Here is an 18,563-nt window from a genome sequence, read left to right on the forward strand (position 1 = left end):
AACTGCAAGCTGTCTTCTGAAGGACACTTTAAGTATTCTCTTGGTTTGGATTCCAAGAATTCTAATTAGTTGGAAGCAATTTGCAAATTCAGTGCTCTGGGCTGGGATTTGCTAATTCTTTCAAAGTCTTTGTAGAAATAATGGAGTTAGTAACTGAGAGAAACAAACCAAACCCCCAACAGCTAATGTAGAAGAGAGAATTAAGCTTTTTGCAGAGGTAAGGCTGCACTTGGGCTACGTCAAAAATGGCTTTGCAGCGTTGCTGTAAGCTCTGAACTACAGGTTTCAGATTTGCAAACTATGAACTAAAAGCAGCAGTGTTTTAATTTGTGTGAAAATCCAGATAGTACAAGAGAAGTTTTGAGCACATGTCATCTAGGGAATAATGAATGCTAGAAGAAAACATCTGTGCTCTATCTAGCTTGGTAGAAAAATTAGTTCTTAATGCTGCTGCTACACTTCCAAAATGTTCTGTGTTCTTACTTAGAGGATAATTGAATTATAACCCTGAAAAAGAGAGAGAATATTTATCTTTGTAGTTTGCTAATATAGCAAGAGAAGAGAGGCGCTTAGTCCTTCAGATTTTGGGACAATATTTTAGCTTTAATTAGGCTTTGATCTTGACCACTACTTTAAGGAATTCCTCAATTCATCTTCAGGGCAATTATAGTAAAAATATTTGGTTACAAAGAATGTCTCATTGTAAAACCATTAGTCAGCTCTTTGCAGAATTCCTCTTGAAGATTTCTGCTAAAAACTTTGCTCATTATGTCAGTAATCATGTTTGGTCTACCTTTTTTCTGTTGTGTTTTCAGATGAGAAAATGAAGCAACCCTAATTCATCACATAATGCAGGGTAAACTAATTAACATTCCGGGGGGGGGGGAAAGTCCTCTGAAAATTGATGCTTCAAGAGAAGATTAGCATTTAAGATCATGTAGCATAACTTGGGAGAGGTGCTCAGATGCTAGTGGAAAGGAGGGACAGCTGTGATTCATTTTCCATTTGAGAAAGGCCAAACTGTCTTCTTAAAACTGATTGAGCTTCAGAAAAGCATTAGAGAGTGCTTTGTTGAAAAGATTGATTCACATCAGTGGTGGTTAAAAAGAAAAGCAATTTCAAAGGAAAGTCCACCTGATGAAGGGCGGAATGCCTACATCAAAGGTGTGACAGCTCACAAATAAACTTTTGTAACTTTCTGTAAAAACAACATATTGATTTCTTCTACAGAAAGTTTTCATGTTAAATACTCTAAATGTGCCTGAATTCATGGTGGGATAGATTCAGGAAACCCAGTCCTGACTTCAGACAGGTGGTTTTGGTGAGTCGTGATCAATGACCTTGCTTGCTCTGACAGCCAGACTGTAGTCCATATTTAAAGAAACTTGAAACTAAATCAGCAGATTCCTTCAAAAATAAATCTTCATGGCTCTGTCTTTTGGAACTCCCAAAGGTGGAAGCTAATAAATGGATTATTTATTTAATGGATTCCTAAGAAAAAGCCAGAACTTAACCTGCACCATTCATAGCTAAAATAAAGCAGGAGATCATCATTGCAAGCAACTATCAGTTAGCCTTTTGCAGAGTGAAACCTGGCAGTCAGGTGTCTCATGTATTGAGTCCTCATTGCTTTGTGCTCTAGGCGATACCAAGTAGTGGTACTTTGTGCACCTCACCCAGGCCCTTCGCCTCATGAGGCAGCTGTGAACTCCATTGTGTAGATGATTGGAGTTTGGGGTTGACAGCAAACCTGCAACTGGCACTCTTGTGCTTTGAGTAAGCACGTTGCAGGGCAGACTGCCTGTGTTACCTTGAAGGAGCACAGTTACCAGTCCTCCCAGTTCATGGCCTTAAACGCAGTATTCTCTTGTGGAAGCCACCTTTGTTCAGCGAGTGTTGAATTTTGTTGTCTTTGCAAAAGATGTCCTATTTATGTTCTTCACTGTTGCCCTGCAGTAGCTGAAAGACTTTTTTAGGTCAGTATCTAGTCAGGAGCAATTAGGGTTGTTTAGCAGACATCTGTCCTTCATATGCTAAGTAAGCACCATGGTACAGAGCATCACCCTCTGCTACTGTGTAGGGGCTGACACTCCTAATGAAGTCTTTGTCAGTGCAGATAAGCCTTGTCAAAAACATCCCATCTTAAACAGCAGAATCAAACCTGAATTTAATTTTTCAATTTCCTCACACTATCTCTGCAGTTTAAAAGTGGAGGAGGTTGTGATAAGACTCTAAGTTCATTTGGTTTATCAGTCTTCACATTATTATGTAAAATGTAAACCCCATCTCCTTCCCTAAAGGCGGTTGGGTTTTTTTAGTGCCTGTAAGAACATGAGCTAGCCGTTCAGGAGGGTATTTTTGGTAGCTTTCATGCTTCTGAGGTGCCAGCATACAGTGCCAGAAAACAGAGCTAAATCCTCAACTGGCTTTTTTTTTGTTATAATAATTTTGCAAGAAGCAAGGATTTTTGGTGCTCTGTTATTTCTCCTGTCAGAGCTGTTAACTCTTTCAGATGTGTGATAACAAAATCTAATTAGTCCAACTGATGTTTAGAGAAATACTGGTGGAAGGATTTGAAAAAGAGAGAGCAGAGAATTTCTTCGACTGACAGAAGAGCTATTAATTTTCTGTGATTTAAAAGGAGTAAAAGAATATTTTTAGTTCAGAAAGAAGGTGGCAAATAGAGACTGGGAAGTGCTCAGGGAGGTCTGATGGTTGTGTACAAATCAGTTCCTTTGGCTCCACCTACAGTATATGCAGTTCAATGAGAGTTTTGCCAGAGCATCTTAGCAGTCTGCAGTAAGCATCATCTGTTCTGCAAGCAGCAGTTAAGTAACAGAGTGCACGTTCCTTTGTGTGACAGAATGGAAACCAGAGCTGTTTCTACTGTCTGGCCCCAGTTCAGTTTGCTTAACCCTCCTGTGCTTAACCACCTCATGAAGCACTGCTAGTGTAGAAGTGACATGCAATGCAGTCATGTTAACTTCCAGATCAGCTTCAGCCAGAAACAGCCTGGCTGTGCTCATCTGGTAAAGCTGGTAGATCCTGCCAGAACTTGGACCTCTAGGGTGGAGCTACCTTCTCTGAGAACATGGTTGAAACTGGCAGACTTGTCTTGGCTCCACTGTTATGTGAAGGTGTCTATTGTGATGTACATGTTGGAGTTAAAAGTGTAGGGTCAGTGCCTGTCAAGAAGCAGTATTACCTGCATTTGCATTTGGCAAAATGGGTCGTGTTGGAAGGTACCTTTAAAGGTTAATTAGTCCAACCTTGCTGCAGTAAGTAGGGACATGGAATCATAGAATAAACCAAGGTGGACGAGAGCTCCGAGCTCAGCCAGTCCAAACTAGCACCCAGCCCTAGCCAATCAACCAGACCATGGCACTAAGTGCCCCAGCCAGGCTTTGCTTCAACACTTCAAGGCACAGAGACTCCACCACCTCCCTGGGCAGCCCATTCCAATGCCAGTCACTCTGTCTGCCAACAACTTCCTCCTAACATCCAGCCTAGACCTCCCGTGGCACAGCTTGAGACTGTGTCCCCTTGTTCTGTTGCTGCTTGCCTGGCAGAAGAGACCAACCCCACCTGGCTACAGCCTTCCTTCAGGTAGTTGTAGAGAGCAATGAGGTCTGCCCTGAGCCTCCTCTTCTGCAGGCTGCACACCCCCAGCTCCCTCAGCCTCTCCTCACAGGGCTGTGCTTCAGGTCCCTCACCAGCTTTGTCACCCTTCTCTGAACACATTCCAGTATCTCAACATCTCTCTTGAATTGAGGAGTCCAGAACTGGACACAAGACTCAAGGTGTAGCCTGACCAGTTCTAAGTACATGGGCCAAATAACCTCCCTTATCCTACTGGCCACACTGTTCAGAGCCCTGTCAAGCCTGACCTTGGATGTATCCAGGGATGGATCACCCAAGAGCTGGAAGCCACAGCACTGCCATCATGGGGGTGCTGCTGGTGTCCCAGATGCTTCTCAGCACCATTCATGTTACTCTGAGTACTCTGCCTTTGTACCATGGACTGTTTGGTCAGAGCTGTGTACAGATGAGTGAGAGACTGAAACTTTTCATCTCACAAAGAGCTGTGAAATATTTCATCAACTTTTATATTCTGTATCTGTAAAACCTCTCATGGGAAATGTTCTGCATGTCTTACACTTGGTGGTTTTTACTTTCAGCCTGGAAAAGCTGTATTTTTCTGTCCAGCAAGTTTCACTCTCGTTTCTTCTTTACAGGAGAAATTACTACGGTGGAAACTGGGCCAGCTTTAGTTTTTCAGGACTATTGTCCTGGATTAAAGAAAATCAGGTAAAAATTTTACAAACTACTTCTCTTAACATTGCTTAACATTAAATCTTGGTTGTTTTCATAACTTACTGCAAGACAAATTGCCACAGTGCACTTTCTCTTTAGTAACTTGACAGATCAAAGAGGTTTCTAGTTTCCAGCTATACTGGTAAAGACCTAACCATCTGGCCTAGCATTCTAGGACTCTGACATGCCTGCTTTATTAATGCTCTTACCTGGGACCAAGCAGTCTAGTGCTCAGTCATACATTTTGGGTTCTTGAATCTCTGTAGAAGCAGCTGCACTATTGTTCTGATTTCCAACCCCTTCTGTAAGTGATAATCTGTTTCTTCTATTTCCTCTTTGATTACTTTCCACGCTCTGATGTTCCTGTCCCTTTTGTGTGTGTGTGCTTTCAGCTGATTCTTCTTAAATAGGAGAAAAGCAGTTAACTGGATGCTTCCTTTGGAATGTCAAAAAGATTAATGTTGACAGTGTATTTGTCAGCCACCAAAGTTTATCTAATTTGTGACTGTTCACTAGAAATCTTCTGGAGAGGGTGGTTATTTGGGAGACCGAGCACTTGGACTACATTAGCAAATGGATCTTCTTTTCTGAAGTGTTATGAGTCTGTTGGTCTGTAGAAGATAGAATCTCTTTGGTTCAATCTCCTGCCTGTTTATTATATAGCCCTACCTTCTGGCATAATCAGAGGAGTTGCTCAAGAGCAGAAATTAATATTCTCAGAACTTAGTCTGTTACATGAGTTGGAGATCCCTGTGTGCACAGATCAATACAATCCCCAAATAACTGTGTTTTTTTAATACAATTGGCTTTCAAAGAGTTTTGTCCCAAAATGTGGAGTTTGTCTAGCTCTGACAAGCCTGTCTTGTAGTAGACTGTATTCAAAGTTTTATTCAGCTCCCTACTAAAACTTGGATTTCATTTAACACTGCATTTTCAGATTACTAGAGCAAAGGTTGGCATGCTACAAGAAAGTAACCAGCTCTAACTGGTGTAACTCAGAAAAAACTTAACAGGCACTTCAGATGGTTCTCTCCTTTTTTTCTTTTTAATCACTTGGAACTACAAAGATTTGCAGCTAAGGGCAGCTAGCACAGCACACAATGTAATTTTGTCATTGTTCTTTGAAAGGAAAAAGCTGATACCAGTGAGCAATGTGAGGACTGGAGAAAGCTGCTCCTTGAGAACGAAGAGGCTGTTTCTCTTAGCAAGAAGGATAAAACAATTCAACACGTAGAAGATTTCTGTTTTGGCGAGTAAGTATAAATGTAGATTGGAACTTTAGGAAGTAGTTCTTCAGTAGGAGGGTGGTGAGGCTCTGGAATAGGCTGCTCAGGGAGGCTGTGGATGCCTCCTCCCTTGGGGTTTTGCAGGCCATGTTGGATGAGGCCTTAAGCAACCAAATCTAGCTGAGAAGTGTCCCTACCCATGGTGGGGAGGTTGGAGTGGACAATCTGTGAGGACCCTTCCAGCCTGAGCCACAATGTGATTCTTTGAATGTGCGAAAAGTACAGGCTCAGTTTGAAACACAGGTGTGAACGTTTGTCAATGTTTGTTGCATAAGCACATGATGAACTGGTATGGGCTGAGTATCTTCTAGCTAGAGAAGATTCTCATTTTAGCATTTAACTTAACCTGGTAGTGCAGTGCTGTCTCTGGATAATCACCGACACCCCCCAAAGCCCACAAGGAAGAATGGTGAGGTTAGTAAAGCTAGCAAAGGAAAAGTTTTCCAGAATGACTCTCAACTTTCTGAGAGAGTCAATTATTGTTTCTCTAACAATTTACACATTCTGGCTGGATTCTGTTGGTTTTGCTTAACTTTTCTAACTCCTATGAAGTAACCATTAAACATTTATTTTGAAAGAATAAACAGCTGGGTAGCAGTATAATATACACAGTGCAAATCTGAAATGAATGGCCTTAGAACAAAGTGCATCCATCAAAGGGAAAGAATACTGTGTCTACATCAAGCTGCATTGAAAAAAGGCAAATGGCTGAAAAATAAATAGTGAACACCTGTGCTGAATAAATTAACCAGCTGGTTGGCAATTTTTCATTTGACCTATCTGAAGGGGTTGCTGTTACAAGGCATTAATAAGACACATTCATTTTAAGATATTCCTTTGTTAGTTCCATTAATTGATGAATGGTGGAAGATAATATTCTAAATTTACACAATAATTTGTCTGCAGATGTATTTTTTTTTCTGAATTGGGAGAAGGATTGGCTGTGCAGAAGTTCAATTCGAGCCATTTTTATAGACAGTTCTTACATTATTCAGGGATATTTGTTCCTATAGGAAGGATGTCATGGATTTAGATTATATACAGGCTTTAGGCTTTCAGTACAAAGTGTGCAGAGCTGCAAATCATGCAGATTGACCTATTCATTAATGGGAATTGAACAGAGAATTAAAATATGTAAATACAGTATTTCTTTAACACTACTTTCAGAGTGAGGTAGCAAAAAAAGTGTACTATGAGTCCAGATTTTATTTTTATGTAACAAGTAATAATCAAAGATGTTAAAAATGAGACTGAACTGTATGCTGATCATGGGAGAAAGTGGAAAGCAAATATGCCTATGAATTTTTGTGTTATTAAAACCTTTAGGATGGGTTAAAAAAAGCTTCATTCTTAGTTATTACATTGATGGCTACCAGGTTCCAAGTTCCTTACAGAAACCAAAAAATCCAAACCAAACCTTTGAATTTAACTGACTTGCTATTGAATTTTAGTAGAGATTACTTCTTTTAAAAAAGATTTATAAAGTACTTATTTTTCTTTGATATTTTATAGTTATTTTATACTTGCAGTATGAACCAAAAAACACTCCATAATTAATGTACAGAAACAGATTTCTTTCATTAGTGCTTCCTCCAAGCAGTTCCTGTATTTCCCAGGGCCATATTTTACCCCATTCATGAATAAGTGCTTCCTGGTGGCTGTACACAAGCTGAGAGATTTATTCCAAACTCTTGTGAGCCCTTGTGAGCTCCCTGAGTTCATGACTGAGGAGCAACTTTTGAGGGATACCTGGGTTTGGTTCCTCTGTTAACAGAAATCCTGCCCCCAGCTTCCATCTGTAGGGCTACAGCTGTCTGAGGGAGTGTTTTACATGTACACTCCTTGCTGGGCAGGGAATTTTAACCATCCTGCTAGTTGCAAAATTTTGTACTGTACTTTTGCAGGTCACCTTTAAAATCATAGTTCATTAGTTTTCAGCCAAGATTAAATTGTGTTTTCAGTGCATTAATGGCTTGTAGTATAAAGATAAAAAGATAGTGTGGAATCATTGCTGAACTCCTTTCACTTACAGTGACATTGATTTGATTCATCTCAGCTGGTAGTATCAACTAAAATTCTAAGTTCAAAAGTGTGGTTTCTCAAGTAGATGTCATTGAAGCTCAAGATGAAAAGAATAGATGAGATTAAAAGTGGAGGTCTGCTTTATAAGAGGAATTTTAAAGAATTCTGTGGTGAAAAGGCTATAAAGAGCAAATGTGGTGTGGTAATGTCCCTCCTTTTTACTGGCTGCATCTACTGTGCATACATCTGCATAAAACACTTGCATAGAACAACACTGCTGCATGAGGGAACTTCAGTCTCTGGCTGTTACTTGCACAACTCATTGCAATGCAAGGTCAGATTGGAACAGTAATTTGTAAGTTTTACTTGAAGTTCAGGTAAAGGGAGCTGGAGTTGTGCAGCCTGCAGAAGAGGAGGCTCAGGGCAGACCTCATTGTTCTCTACTGCTACCTGAAGGGAGGCTGTAGCCAGATGAGGTTGGTCTCTTCTGCCAGGTAAGCAGCAACAGAACAAGGGGGCACAGTGTGAAGTTGTGCCAGGGGAGGTTTAGGCTGGATATTAGGAGGAAGTTTTTGGCAGAGAGAGTGATTGGCATTGGAATGGGCTGCCCAGGGAGGTGGTGGAGTCATCGTGCCTGGAGGGGCATTTAGTGCCATGGTCTGGTTGATTGGATAGGGCTGGATGAGCTTGGAGGTCTCTTCCAACCTGGTTGATTCCATGGTTCAGGTCAAAATTTCGTGGACTTGCTATGCTAGAAGATGCAAAGAGACTGTGTAAAGCTTGTCTGTGAGTTTGGGTTTTAAAACATCTGAATTCAATGACTTTAGTACATTTCTGCATTTCAATTGGAAAGCTGTTTTTTTTTAATCTATAGGAAACAACCTCATCAGGTTGCTTTACTGTTTCTTACAACTCTCGTGTTTCCTTTGTTTCTGTGGCTGTGTATTCTGTTTCATCAAATCAGTTTTTTAATCACCCTCTGTCTTGAGCCCATGGAAAATAAGAACCACAGTTTGGGTGATTTTTAAAATATTTTGTTTGTTTGTTTGTCTTGGTGTTTGGTTTGGTTTGATTGCTTTGGTTTTTGTTCCTTGGTAAAAATATTCCTCTGCAGTCAAAAAAAAATCAGAATTCTTTAGTGGATGATGCCAATGCTTTTCATAGAACCACTTGAGGTTTCCATTCTGACACTGACTCTAAGGAAATGTTTGAGACTCTTTTTAAATTACTCTTTTCCCCTTTTCTTCCACTTCTGTTTTCAACCAGTCAGGATTCAGCTGAAGATGTTGAAGAAGCTGGTGCACTGTCGAAGCTGCCTGGTTTTGGAGCCTCTGCTTCTGTGGGAGTTGCTGAGGCATCAGAAAAAGATGGCCCACCAGGGGAGAGTGCCTCAGCAGAATTGGAGAGCCAGGAGCCAGATGAGGCTACAGACTCTGAGACAGGAAATGCAACGGAAGGGAATGACACAGAAGTAACCTCTGAGAACGAGAGCTCTCCCAGCGTGGCTTTAGGCGAGTCCGCTCTGGAACCGAGGAGAGCCGAAACTGCACCCGCAGATACTTCTGCCAAAGAACCAAAGAGAGTCACCTATTCCCAGATTGTTAGAGAAGGCAGAAGGTTTAATATTGATCTAGTTTCCAAGGTAGGAACCGAATGACACTCTTAAATTAAGTACAGATAAGGACTTAGCTTCAAATACTAACATTTAAAAGAAGGCTTTACTGCTGGGGAGGGCTGGCACAGTACCTCTGAGACAAAAAAGGCCTGAGAAGTAAGCAACAACTAGTACCCTTAAACTAAAGAAAAGCTATTCCATGTGTGCTCTTCAGTGTTTATAACCAAAAAGACCATAAAATGTAGCTGACAAGTGTCCATAAGAGTATATTTCTGAAAACTTAGTGCAAAATTGCTCTACTTAAGTAGTACAATAACCAAATGTGTATTTTTCAGCAAGGAGAGTCAATCTACAGGCAGGTTTCTGACCTTTCTCAAATGGAAAATAATTTTCCCATTGGAGTGCTTCCTGGGTTTTAGATTTTCCTGTGCATCAGTAGATCAGGTAGCTCAGAGACCTGTCTAGCCTGACATGGAATATTTCCAGAGATGAGGCATCCACTTCCTCTCTGTACTTAGACTAAAGCACTGAACTGTAATCATTTCTATTGGAAAGAAAATGTAATGGCAGCTAATAAGTAACATAAAGTTAGTTATTACTGTATTGTATTGCATTTTACTTAAACTTCTTAGGCTGACACTTTTGTCATGCTGTTTACACTCTAAAATCTGCCTTTTATGTATGTCACAGTACATGGATATGACCCTGCAAACTGAAGTTAAATGGAAGTTTTTCCTTAACTTCTGTGCTTTAGACTTTGCAGTGAGAAATTTTCCCAAAGTTGAATGCTTATCTTTTCATCTTCTGCATGAAAACACTTTAAAACCTCTGGAAGCTGAAAAATAACACCCCCCCCCCCCCCCCCAAACTTTCTGCAGTGATGTATTAAATTCTCTCTGGTGGCACTGTAGAATGCATTCTTTCAAGTGTTGTTTCTGTAGATGTGTAGATACCACTTTCATGCATCATTGGAATGACACAGAAACAACAGTCAGTATATCTGTGAAGCAGCTAATCCTGCTTTGTGTCCTTTTGCACTTTTTTCTGTGCTGTGCTGTTACATGGTGGTAACTGCAGCGAATGGCAGAAATTGTGACAGAAGGCTGGTGCTGCACCTGGCAGGAGTAACACCAGGCAACAGCACAGATTAGGAGGGGTCCTGTCAGATAGCAGCTCCATGGAGAAAGACCATGGAGTCCTACTGGACAGCAAGTTCTGCGTGGAACAGCCTTCCTGTAGGATCCCTTCAGGCATCAGAAGGCATCTCTAAGGTCCCACCCAGAATCTTCTCTAGGATGAACAATCCCAGCTCCTTCATCCTGTCCTCGCAGCAGAGGCGCTTCAGTCTTTGTGGCCCTCCTCTGGACTCGCTTCAGCAGCTCTGTGTCCTTATTATGATAGGGACACCAGAACTGGAGGCAGTTGCCTTGGTTTACTTCCATCATATTTTGCACACATTACAAATCTTTTACTCAGCTTTTACTTCCCTGCGCCTGCTTGTAAATAGTGGTAGAAAACACCTTACAAATCAATACTGCTGGCATCACTGCTGTCTTTTGGTGTGAGCAGTTTCTCTTTGCTCACTGTTGTCTTTTTTTTCTCCCTGTGCAGCTGATGTTCTCCCGAGGTCTGTTAATTGAGCTCCTGATCAAGTCCAACGTTAGCAGATATGCAGAGTTCCAGAATGCGGCACGAATTCTTGCCTTTCGAGAGGGAAAAGTAGAACAGGTACCATGAAATCCTCCATTGCATATCTTTGAGCTCATCTTTTTGAAGTCAGGGAACCTGCAATTGGTTACTCAAGTGTTTTGTAGCAATAAGCTAATACTTTGCTTTAAGATTCTGATTTGAATTTCGTTTCTGGAATGAAGAAGTGTAAGCATATGTCACATATTAGGGTTTTTTAAGCTAAAATCAGAATGTGCAGTCCCATAAATTGTTGACTTAAATCACCTCACAGATATTTAGACTGTGTTCTACTTGGCAGTTAAGTGTCAAAGATTCACAGGTTTCTGGCTTTCAAATTCAAAGAGAGGCTTAATATTGCCTCTCTGCTGCCTACAGGAGAAGTCATCGATGTGATAATGGCAACATACAATTTTTGCATAATTAATTAATGCAAACTCTTTTGATTAGCCCTGCAGTTGGGAGATGCAGATGAAGTAGAAATAAAAAAGAAAAAAAGGGCTAAGAAATATTTTGTGGAAAAAAATTAATTATCTTTATATTGTAGTTGTACCAGAAAATAGTAGAAAGGAATGTCAGGAAATAACTGCAGTGCAAGCTACTAATTTAGAATGTTTGTCAGGTGTTCAGACTACACTCAATGCTTTTCACTGCCATAATATAGCAAGGATCTGAAATGCTTCAAAAATCTCTTCCAGGTACCTTGTTCTAGAGCAGATGTCTTCAACAGCAAACAGCTCACAATGGTGGAAAAGAGAATGCTAATGAAATTTCTGACATTTTGTTTGGACTATGAACAGCACCCTGAAGAATACCAAGGTAGTGTTTCACTGAGCAGGACACACTGTCTTCTTATGACTTCATTCAGTTATGCAGAGTTTTGATAGCTCTCCAGTGTTTTCATCCAATTTCTTTTTATGGATTCATTTTCAAAGTATGCTTTGACCTTTTTGTGACCTTTCCAATTCAATGTTAAATTCTTCTGCTTAAGCTCTTGCTCTTTCAGTTCCCGCATCACTTATTATTTACATTTCCCTTTAAAGGCAAAATTATCTATTACAAGAGGGTTACTTTTTTTTTTTCTTTTCTGATTTTTAGGTGTTTCCTCTCTCAGGGATTTTTTAGTATAATGTCAAGTACTTGATTTTTCTGTTCTGTTTGTTTGGGTAATGTGTAAAAATCTTCACAACAGGTTGCCACAAAATCAGAAATCGAGGAAATGGAGAATTCACAGTTTGAAAGTAAATATAATTTAATGCCTTTTAGTTGTGGAGGGAAAGTTAAGAGTGCCCTTATCAGCTTTCAACTTACTCAGATGAAAGAATACCTGAATAGATTTGAGCCATAATGTGCAAAGAATGATGGGTCAAAGAGGAAAAGTGGCCAACAAAAGGAACATGCTTTGTGCTTCTGCACTTCATGGTACTAATCATGAAATGATGTTCTCAGTTCTTGGAGTCTAAAGCTAAACTGAGGCAAAAAAAAAGAAAGAAAAATCTGTCAGAAGTAGTGAGGAGAGAAGATGTTGAACTGTTGGCATTAAGTTTCAGTCTGAGGCATGTCAGTGCTTTTGTAGTTGACTAGCTTGGCTAGGCAGTATTTCTGGAAGATTCTAGTGTTAAACAACTTTTAAAGTACTGGTTTGATGATTTGAACAAGACCCTTAGCACAAACGTGGGAGAAAATTATTTCCAATATGTGCAGGAAAGAAGTGGTCAGTATGGAGAGTGATCTGGTAACAATAGGAGACAGAGTCTGCAGTGAACTCCAGAAAATCCTGAAGGAGGAAAACCTCATTAGACTGAAGTGGTTTATGGATTACAGGTAATTTCAGGTTTGATGCTGCTGGGACAAATGGAGGTGCTCAAAGTATAGGTCGTATTTAGAAAATTTATTAAGTAAAAAAAAAGGAGACACCACATCAATTTTAAATGAATCCATTGATTCATGAACCTAAATGACACTAGATTTATTTTACTTCCAGAGATAGTTAAATAGGTTTTGTTCCTACATTTTAAAACCGCCTGGGAAGTAATTGGGGATATTTTGAGTTAGATTAGTCTAATGAAAATACTTCAGACATTTCAAATTGCTCTTGGTGAGATCATCACATCCATGGGCAGGCTGACTTCTAATGGGAGCATTCATGAAAGTCAACAATTATTTTGTCTTTTTTTTCCCCCTGTAAAATTTGGATTTCTGTAAGAAATCTGAAGGGAGGAAAACCTTGAGAATTTGTTTTCAGTTCTAAGAAGCCTCTCTCATTTTATAGTTTGCTGCATGGCTGTGCAAAGGGTGGGAAGCTCCATTTGTGATAAAACAGTGAGTGACTCTTGAATGGAATATAGAGCTTGGTGATACTGAGCTCAGCATTCATGGAAGTGTTTCTGAATTACCTATAAATTTATCCACGACTGAGATTTGTGCATGGTGTGAAAGGATGCTACTGCTTAAATGCAGTCTTCTGCAGAAAAAACAAACCCCTCATTTAGTTATTAAGTTTTTCAGAGGTGCATCAGCATCATGCAACACTGTGGGTAGATACCTCCTGAAAGACTTGTGTGTCTTTGAATTTCAGTGTGTTGGCAAAAGCATTAATTTAGAGAGGAATTTATGGCTCCTCATCCCTGCTCTTTGTGTCTCAGCTGCACTTGTTTGTGGCAAACAAGTCTTCAGTTGGAAGTAGAGATTGTGCCTTCTCATCTTTGGGTTAAAACACTGTGTGAATGGCTTCTCTGGCCATAAATACACACTCTGATGGTGCTGGTGTGGATCCAGCAGTACTGTTCTCGAGTGGCTGTCATTCAAGTATGATATGGAATCATAGAGTTCTTTAGCCTGGAAAAGACCTTTTAAAGTCATTGAGTCCAACCATTAACCTAACACCATCAAGTCCACTGCTGAGCTGTGTCCTTCAGCACCACACCTTTTAAATACTACCAGGGATGGTGACTGCACCAGTGCCCTGGCCAGCCTGTTCCAGGGCTTGACAACTCTTCCAGTGAAGAAATTGTTCCTCATGTTCACTGTGAACCTCCCTTGGTGCACCTCTGAGGCTGCTCACTCTTTGCTGTCTTTTGCTACTCAGCAGAAGAAACCAACCCATTCCTTGCTACAGCCTCCTTTCAGGTAGTTGTAGTGAGGGAGACAGTCTCCCCTTAGCCTCTTTCGCTCCAGGCTAAACAATTCCAGTTGCCTAAGCTGTTCCTCATAAGACTCGTTCTCTAGACCCTTCACCGGCTCTGGTGCCCTTCTTTGGATCCACTTCAGCACCTCAGTGTCTTTGTTGTGGTGAAGGGCTGAATAATTCTGGGTGATACACAGGAAACAGTATCCCAAGGCACTTGAGTAGATTTTTGTCCACAGTTGTTTACGTTTCTCACATGAATGAAAAACTATTTGAGTTCAAATCTAAGATGATGACTAGATGAACCTGTATTTAGAGCTGGCTTTCTGGACTCCTGGAGACCCATATAATGTGTTTGCTTTATTTTGAAATACTCTAATGGATGATATTTCTGTCTTCTGAGAAAGCTCACTTTCTGGGAGTAAATGTTTTAGCTCTCATTGACAAGGATCAAAATGTTTGTTAAAAAAACTCAGTTGTTTTGGTTTATTTAAACACCAAAGTAAACACAAGAGTGAGAAGATGCCAATGTCTTACTATACCTTTGCCTAAATTGACTTTTTTTCCTCAGACTATGAAAGCAGCACATTTGCTCAGTTCCTAAGCACACGGAAGTTAACACCCAGTTTGCAGCACTTCATTCTTCACTCCATTGCCATGGTTTCAGAGACTGATTGCAGCACTCTTGATGGACTTCAGGCAACAAAAAAATTTCTTCAGTGCCTTGGCCGCTATGGCAATACACCGTTTTTGTTTCCTATGTATGGCCAAGGAGAGATCCCACAGTGCTTCTGCAGGTAAGAGATGTAATACTGAACTGCATTTCTCTGAAAGAAGCAAAATTGTGCCATGTGTCCAGTTTATTATTACTGCTGGTTTTAATATGTAATTCCTTCACCTTCATTACGTTACAGACTTACATGGACAGGGCAGCTGATGTCAAATAAACATTTTTATAAGGTTGTCTGGACAGGCTGAGGGAGCTGGGAATGTTCAGCCTGGAGAAGAGAAGACTCTAGGGGGACTTTAGAGCTACTTTCCAATACCTGAAGGGTGCCTACAGGAAGGCTGCAGAGGGACCTTTTGTGAGGGTGTCTAGAGACAGGCCGAGGTGGAATAGTTTGAAGCTGAGGAAAAGCAAGGTTAAACTGGAGCTGAGGAAGAAGTTCTCCGGTATGGTGGTGGTGAGACTTTGGAATAGGCTGCCTAGGGAGCTTGAGGCTGCCTCCTCCCTGGGGTGTTGGATGAGGCCTTGAGCAGCTGAGTCTAGTTGAGAGGTGTCCCTGCCAATGGCAAGGAAGTTGGAGTAGATGATCTGTGATAGCCGTTCTGTGAGGAATCTGAAATGCTGTCCTTCTCCTGGCATCATTTTGTATAGAGCCTGAGCGTCCACATGTGACCTGAACAATGGAAAAGAGACTGAACTGTGTGCAGGCTGCAGTTCTGTATTCTCACATCTCACACAACAGCTGTGTGTTCACCATTCCTTGAGTCCTAGAAGTGACTGAAAGAAGAAAAACCCCTATTGATTCCAGCATGAAACAGCATCCACTTCAGGCCCTTTGCTGGAACTGCACTAGTCTTTAGCATGGCTCCTAAGGTGTGCTGGGGATTGCAGTGCTTGCAGAGGAGTTGTTGATAGATGCTTTGAGGGCCCATCAGGAACACACGTGCAGAGGGTGGGCGGCTTTAATTGTCAGTTGTTTCCAACAGTTCAACTGGCTTTTAAAAGGCTGAGGGGGTTTTTAATCTCCTCTTCTGCTGGCAAGCAGCCTTTCCATCTGCTCTCTGTGGGTTTTAGTGGAGTAACCTGTAGGTCTGCAGTAAACACCAGCTCTTTTGAAAACAGGCAGTGTTGCACGGTGAGGCTGTTTTGTTGTCTTGGTGATATGTTTGTGTATCATTCATTTAAATACCTGTGCTGAGTCTTACCTCTTTGGTTCTTTGGTCGGGGGACAAGTTCTGCTTTTTGCTTGTGTGCTGTCATTAAGAAACTGTAGTTTACAGCACGTTATTGGATATTATCTTCCTGACTTGTCCGTGTCAGGGATTCTGGTTGTCTTTTCTGATTCAGTACTTAAATTGTTACTAGTAGAAGGGCCATAGCAGCTTGAGCCTGTTCACAGATTGCACTGAATTGGAAGGGACCTTTGAAGGTCACCTTGTCCAGCCCTTCTGCAGTCAGCAGGAACACCTCTAACTAGATCAGGCTGCCAAGGGCTTAATTGTGGTCTTGAATATCTTCAGAGGCAGTGCTTCAACCACCTCTCTGGGCAACTTGTGTCTAGTTGTAGATAGGATGAATGTATTGAGACAAGTATTCTGTAATAATTGTCCTAGTTCTTGGACAGTATTGATAAAGCAGCTGACTGCCACCAGCAGCTGGCTACCTTGTGGAAGGTCTTACCTGGTCTTGGCCCTGTGGAATTGTCCTGTATGATGACTGTATGCAGATAACCAAATGTTTCCATTAGTCACTAGACAACTAGGCAATGGTCTGCACCACACCAAGCAGAAATGTTACTTGGCAACATCTTTTGCCAGTGGCCTTTCATCTGTGCTGTAAGCTGTGTTTGTATGGAGATGTTAAAAAATGTGGACCTGGATGGTGAGATGCTCAAACAATTTGTGTCCAAGAATTGTTTCTCAGTATATTCTCTGGGCACAGTTACAAAGCAGAACTTTTGTTCATACATTTTGTGGATGCCTTTTGTCTTTGTAAGACTTCCTGTGAGCCCAGCTATCTGCACATGACCAACAGAAGAAAATATTGTCAGTGCCACTATGCTGGCACAGGTTTTGCAGTTAGACCTTCTTTGGCTTCCTTGACCTGAGGAGGGAGGGAAAATAAATTTAGTAATTAAAATGGAAATTAGAATTTTAGCTACATTTTTTCCCATTGTAGGTTCTTCTCAGTATAATTTTTCATGCATTCTTGAAAGCCCTCTGGCTTTATTTTGTTTAATAGCCAGCACATGGAATTTTCTGATCTGTAACAGCAATATATGTCAAGAAATATGTCAACTTAGTGGTGCTAGAAGTCTTATAAATATTCTTATCAGAAAATCATTCCATGATCACAGGAATTCTTCAGATGGCCTGAACCTTCTATTTACGTCTATTAATTGCTCTCCTGCAGGGTTTTTTCTGCTAAAATTGTAAGTCTTACAATAAGGAGAGTATTTTAACAGTTGAAACAAAACACTCCCTCAAACCAAGAAGTAATGATGCTTTAAAAAGGTTTGTATTAAAAACACTCTAATACAAACTAAAATGTCCTTGGTTTCAAATGAACAATTTAGGAGGCATCACAATTTTTATTTCTTTACTTTTGTTTTTTAGGTTAATCATAATTTACAGATGTGCTCTGCCTTGGATATTTTATCTTGCTAAAACTGAGCAGTATCTGAAGAATTCTGTTCAGCCTGTAAAGTGGCAACGCCACAGCCTATACATCATAGCCTCCAGTTTTTATCACCAGGTTATCAGAGTAAGGTGTCACCTGTTCTGTGATTTCTAACCACCCTTCTATATTCTGTTTTAATGTAAACCTCTTAAGCGTTTCTTGCAGCCAGTTACACTGTGTGTTCTCATCAAGGCTACTGTTATAAATGGCATGCATGCATATTTATGTGAATGAGTCAAAGACATTTGTAAGTCACATCCTTGCATTCTAAATGAATCCTGCATAAACACTGCCCCGTTTTATAACTACTGACGGCACCTGAGTGAGTAAAAGCGGTGTTAGTTCTTTATTGGTTTAAGCAGGTATGGTTTAGGAGAGAAAATTAAACTTTTATATCACTGTAATGTACCTCCCAATATGTCGAGGTACAGATGTGAGATTCTGATCTCCATAAATGGGATGCATGGTACAAGGAAGGTCATTGGAAGCTTCCTGCTATTGCAGGCTGCTAAGCAGCAAAACTTCACTGGCCTGTCTAGCAACTTCCTTCGGTTCAGACTTCTCGGTATGAAGCTGTTCAGCCTCTCCCTGTCTACTCAAGTAGTAGTAAGAGTATGCTTAGTAAAAACAAATATGGGAATGTCTTCTTCTTGAGGAAAATTTAAGCTTGAGGAGAGCAGATTTGGACTGAATATTAGGGAGAAATTCTTTACGGTGAGGGTAGTGAGAAGCTGAAACAGGTTGCCCAGAGAGGTTGTTGATGCCTCCTCCCTGGAGGTTTCAAGGCCAGGTTGGATGAGGCCTAGACTAACCTGGGCTAGTGGAAGGTGTCCCTGTCAATGGCAGGAGGGCTGGAGCTAGATGATCTTTAAAGTCCCTTCCAACTCAAACCATTCTATGACTCTATGGAAATGAAAGCAAGCCTTTACATGTTCTGTGTTCCGCATAAGACACCAGGGGGGAAGGCAGGCAGGGAAAGCAGCGCACGGTTTGCAGATTGCCGTGTAACAGTTGGCTCTAACAAGATGTGGTTTGCTGTATTTGCTTGCTGCAAATCTCTTGTAACAGCGTTCATTTCCTCGAGGAAGTGCCCTGTCCTGGAGGCAG

At 40.9% G+C, this 18,563-nt stretch overlaps 1 protein-coding gene across 1 annotated transcript in view; it reads left to right on the forward strand.

The window, feature by feature from the left end:
- The window catches only part of CHM (CHM Rab escort protein), a 65,943-nt gene that overhangs the window by 18,381 nt on the left and 28,999 nt on the right, over positions 1 to 18,563 (forward strand). Inside the window, exons 3-8 of the mRNA XM_064158959.1 lie at positions 4,236 to 4,308; positions 5,443 to 5,567; positions 8,889 to 9,264; positions 10,849 to 10,965; positions 11,622 to 11,742; positions 14,622 to 14,847. Coding sequence (XP_064015029.1) covers positions 4,236 to 4,308; positions 5,443 to 5,567; positions 8,889 to 9,264; positions 10,849 to 10,965; positions 11,622 to 11,742; positions 14,622 to 14,847 — 1,038 coding nt within the window. The remainder of the gene's footprint in view (positions 1 to 4,235; positions 4,309 to 5,442; positions 5,568 to 8,888; positions 9,265 to 10,848; positions 10,966 to 11,621; positions 11,743 to 14,621; positions 14,848 to 18,563) is intronic.

The sequence above is a fragment of the Pogoniulus pusillus genome, chromosome 19 (assembly GCF_015220805.1).
Source record: "Pogoniulus pusillus isolate bPogPus1 chromosome 19, bPogPus1.pri, whole genome shotgun sequence".
Lineage (NCBI taxonomy): Eukaryota > Metazoa > Chordata > Aves > Piciformes > Lybiidae > Pogoniulus > Pogoniulus pusillus.